The following is a 5000-nucleotide window of genomic DNA, read 5'->3' on the forward strand; positions in this document are numbered from 1 at the left end:
GCAAAATAATTACAGACTCACTTTTATTACGGTATTGTTAGTAGTAAGGATATTAACATTAATCACGGCGGAAAAGTATATCATTATCATGGCTGGTGTTATTATTGTTGTTGTTGTTATTATTATTATTATTATTATTATTATTATTATTATTATTCTCATCATCAATTTCATTTCCTTCTATACTGCTTCCATACCTATACTACTACTACTACTACTGCTACTACTACTACTACTGCTACTACTACTACTACTGCTACTACTACTACTACTACTACTACTACTACTACTACTACTACTACTACTACTACTACTACTACTACTACTACTACTACTACTACTACTACTACTACTACTACTACTACTACTACTACTACCACTACTACTACTACTACTACTACTACTACTACTACTACTACTACTACTACTACTACTACTACTACTGCTACAACTATCTATAATTTACTCTTTCTCGACGTTGCTTGCTTTTCTTTCGTTCAAAAAATTCATTCCTCCTCCTCCTCCTCCTCCTCCTTGTCTTCTTTCTACAAACATAAAACTCTCGGGAATGAAAACGCAAGAAACAAACACAACGACCAATTAAAAAACATCAATAAAACACACACACACACACACACACACACACACACACACACACTCAAGTCTTATTGATTCGAGAGTTTACGGTAAATTATTATTGTTGTTGTTGTTGTTATTTTTTTTTTATTATAATTATTATTATTATTATTATTATTATTATTATTATTATTATTATTATTATTATTTTTGTTGTTACTTTTATATTTTACTTGTTATTGTTGTTGTTTGTTTCCGATGCAACCGCCACAAGTAGTAGTAGTAGTAGTAGTAGTAGTAGTAGTAGTAGTAGTAGTAGTAACAGAAGGGGTAGTAGTTGTGGTAGCTGCAGTAGTAATAGTAGTAGTACGGCTACTACTACTACTACTACTACCACCACCGCCACCGCTACTACAACTACTATTCAGTGAGGGAAGGAAGAAACTAAATATTAACTCTAAATCAAGAAAAATAAACACGATAAACAAAATAAACAGAATATAAACAAAAACCAACATTGATTGAACGAGAAGAGCGTTAGACGGATAAGAAAGATGATGAAGTAATTGTGAAGTAATAATAACAATAATAAGAATAATTTAAGCGGAGGACAAATTCGAGATTGGTGTTGAAAATGGTGTTGAAATTACGGTGATGATAGTGATTTCGCGGCGGTGATGATGATGGTGGTGGTGGTGATAAGCTTGCAGTGAAAAGAAAGTACCGGTGGTGGTGGTGATAAGAAGCGGTAGTGATTGTGGTGGTGATGGTGGTGATGATATACTGTGGTGTTGGTGGTGATGAATTCGCGGCGGACAGGAGATAATGGTGGTGATGGTGGTGGTTATACACATGGTGGTGTTGTGTCGCGGTGGTGATGCGTTAAATGGTGTTACAGGCGGTGGTGGTGGTGATCGGGTTTCGCGGTGATGACGGAAACGGTGTTGAATTCCCTCAGTTAGACATGGTGATGGTGGTGGTGATGATGGTGATGAAAGCGGCGGTAATGCACGTGGTGGTGATAACTGCATGCGCTAAATGGTGTTGTTAGTGGTGATGACGGAACTGGTGGTGAATGGTGAGGTGATGGTGGTGGTAGTGGTGATGAAATATATAGATGGTGATGACATATATTGGTGGTGGTGGTGGTAATGGTTGTAGTGGTGATGATGACTGGCTTTGGCGGTGGTGGTGGTGGTGGTGGTGGTGATGGCGTTGTCAGCGGTGGTGGTGGTGATGGTGATGGTGAGGTCAGTTGAGGTGGTGATGATTTAAGTGATGAAGGTGAATGGCAGTAATGTCAGCGTGGTGTTGGTAATGGTGGTGATGATGGTGGTGGTGGAGGTGGTGATGACGGTGATGAAAATTAATTATAGCGGTGATATTAATGATGTTGTGGTGATGGTGGTGGTAGTAGTAGTAGTAGAAGTAGTAGTAGTAGAAGTAGAAGCAGTAGTAGTGGTAGCAGTAGTAACGGTAGTAGTAGTAGTAGTAGTAGTAGTAGTAGTAGTAGTAGTAGTAGTAGCGGTAGTAGTAGTAGTAGTAGTAGTAGTAGTAGTAGTAGTAGTAGTAGTAGTAGTAGTAGTAGTAGTAGTAGCGGTAGTAGTAGTAATTTTTGCTGGTGGTGGTGGTGGTGGTAATGCCGTCATTGGCCCGGTAAGTGCCTCTTTAATGACCACACACACACACACACACACACACACACACACACACACACACACACACACACATGCACACGCAACTCTTCATTAGCACTAATCACTGGGGGATTAATGGGTCCTCTGCACCCCTGCCCTCTGCCCCCCTTGCCGCGCCCCCCTTCCACCACTACCCCCCCCCCCTGCCGCCACCCCGCTCCCTATGCCGCCCGCCGCCGCCCAGCAAACAGGGCGGCGGCGGCGGCGGCGACGGTGGTGGCGGCGGGCGGCAGGGGAGGTATCGGTGTCCCTGATGTGCGTGTGTGCGTGTGTTTGTGTGTGTGTGTGTGTGTGTGTGTGTGTGTGTGTGTGTGTGTGTGTGTGTGCGGGGCGGCGTGAGGGCAGAGCGGCATGGTGGACATCGTATGTATGTGTGTATGTGTATGTGCGTGTATGTGTGTGTGGAAGAGGTGGAAGCGGTGTGTGTGTATGTACGCGTGTGTGTGTATGTGGATGGACAGGTGGAGCGCGCGCCCTTCCTCCATCCCTCTCTTTCTCTCCCTTTCTCTCCGGCGTACCTTGCGATGCTGTGGCCATGGCGCCGTAGCAGCACCAGGGCCCGCACAGCAGCACTCGGGGGGCCCAGCAACGCGCCGCGCACACACACAGCGGGGGTGACTTAGGTAGCTACGGGCGTAAGGGCGGTGGGCGCCTCCACACTGCCATCACCGCGAACACCGCCACACTGACCCTCACACCTGCGCGGAGGTTCTCGCTGGCTGGACCAATCGCGCGACTCGCCCCGCCCTTCGCCGCTTGGTCCCGCCCCGCGCGCAGCCCACAACGGCACCATCAGCCCGCCGCCGCCGCCGCCACCACCACCACCACCGCCGCGGATGTCGAGAGCCAGCCAGCCTTCCCTTCCTTCCTTACGCTCTTCCATCCTTTCTTTCTCGTTTTCCTTCTGCCTTCCTTCCTTCCTTTACTCCTTTCTTGGGCTTTCTATCTCTTATTCCATCGTAATTTTTCCTTTCAGCCTTCCCTTCTTCCTTCCTTACTCTCTCCCATCCTTTCTTACTTGTTTTCTTCTCTTTTCCTTCCTTCCATTACTCCTTTCTTGCGCTTTCTGGGTTTTTTTTATTCCATCGTGATTTTTCCTTCCTTCCTTCCTTCCTCTCCTTGCTTTCGTTCTTTCTTCGTTTTTTCCTTCCTTTTTCCTGCTTCTCCAATCTTTCATGTCTTCCTCTTCCTTCTTCTTGTCCTTCCTTCCTATCTCCCTTCTATTTTTCCTTCCTTCCTTCCTCTCCTTGCTTTCGTTCTTCCTTTTCTTCTTCGTTTCTTCCTTCCGTTTCTCCGTTCTGACTTTCTTCCTGCCTCTCCTACAATCTTTCATGTCTTCCTCCTCCTTCCTCTTGTCCTTCTTTCCTATCTTCCTTCTATTTTTCCTTTCTTCCTTTCTTCCTTTCTTCCTTTCTTCTCCGTAATGGTTCTTGGTGTGGTAATGGTGGTGGTGCTGGTGGTGGTGATGAAGGTGGAGTTAGAAGAAGGGAGATGCTGGTTGCCTTCACCTCCACCACCACCACCACCACCATCACTACCGCCGCCGCCATCTCAACACCGCCGCCGCCGCCGCTCAGCCACTCTTCCTCCTCCTCCTCCTCCTCCTCCTCCTCTCGTCGCCGCCGCCGCCAAAAAGAGAGAGAGAGCAAGAGAACGAGCCAGAGGAAGAGAGAGAGAGAGAGAGAGAGAGAGAGAGAGAGAGAGAGAGAATCTGCCTCAATTTATTACATTTATCAAACCAAATGCACCGAGGGGAAAAAGAAAGAGAGAGAGAGAGAGAGAGAAGGTGGTGAAGGGTGACGGAGGGAAGGAAGGTGAAGGGATGAAAGGAAGGGAGAGGAAGAGGAGGAGGAGGAGGAAGGAGGGAAAAAGGGGGGGGGGGGAAGAAGGGGGCGGTGGACAAGGGAAGCGTGTGTTTATAGCCTCTCTCTCTCTCTCTCTCTCTCTCTCTCTCTCTCTCTCTCTCTCTCTCTCTCTCTCTCTCTCTCTCTCTCTCTCCTTTCCTTCTCTTCCTCTCCTCCTCCTTTCTTCTTCTTCTTCCTCCTCCTCCTTTTTCTCTTTTTTTTCATTTTTTTTTAATTTCTTCTCTTCTTTTTCGTTCTCCTCCTCTTCCTCCTTTTGCTTTTCCTCTCCTCCTCCTCTTCCTCCTTCTCCTCTTCCTCTCTCCTTCTCTTCTTCCTCTTTTCGTTTTTCTGCTTCGATTATTGTGTATTTTCTTCCATTTTCTTCTCTCTCTCTCTCTCTCTCTCTCTCTCTCTTCTCTTTTTTCTTCTTCCTTTCCTATATACTCCTCCTCTTACTCCTCTTTCTTCCTCCTCTTCCTCCCTCTTCCCTCCATTTTCTTCCTCCTCCTCCTCCACCGTAACCGTAACCTCCTTCTCTCCTTTCTTTCTTCCTCTCTATCTTTCTTTTTCTTTATTCCCTTCTCTTTTTCCTTCTCTCTGTCTTTCTTTTCTTTCTCTCCTTTCTTATTTTCTTCTTTTATTACTTTTCTTTCTCATCCACTTCATTCATCTCATCCACTTCATTCATCTCATCACTTCATTCATGTCATCCACTTCATTCATGTCATCCACTTCATTCATCTCATCCACTTCATTCATGTCATCCACTTCATTCACGTCATCCACTTCATTCATCTCATCCACTTCATTCATCTCATCCACTTCATTCATGTCATCCACTTCATTCATGTCATCCACTTCATTCATCTCATCCACTTCATTC

The 5000-nt window shown here is 45.7% G+C and overlaps 1 protein-coding gene across 5 annotated transcripts in view; it reads right to left on the reverse strand.

The window, feature by feature from the left end:
- LOC126998766 (insulin gene enhancer protein ISL-1-like) overlaps positions 1-5000 on the reverse strand; it is a 154421-nt gene that overhangs the window by 139322 nt on the left and 10099 nt on the right. The window contains exon 1 of one of the 5 annotated variants that reach the window (XM_050860789.1): positions 2792-3133. The exons of 2 other annotated variants lie outside the window; for them this stretch is intronic. In XM_050860789.1, the coding sequence (XP_050716746.1) occupies positions 2792-2810 (19 nt within the window). In that variant the 5' untranslated portion in view covers positions 2811-3133. Of the gene's footprint in view, positions 1-2791; positions 3134-5000 lie in introns of those variants that run through there. 2 more of the 5 variants (XM_050860790.1, XM_050860788.1) reach the window with 2 other exon arrangements.

Source organism: Eriocheir sinensis, chromosome 15 (genome assembly GCF_024679095.1).
Source record: "Eriocheir sinensis breed Jianghai 21 chromosome 15, ASM2467909v1, whole genome shotgun sequence".
In the NCBI taxonomy this organism is placed as follows: domain Eukaryota; kingdom Metazoa; phylum Arthropoda; class Malacostraca; order Decapoda; family Varunidae; genus Eriocheir; species Eriocheir sinensis.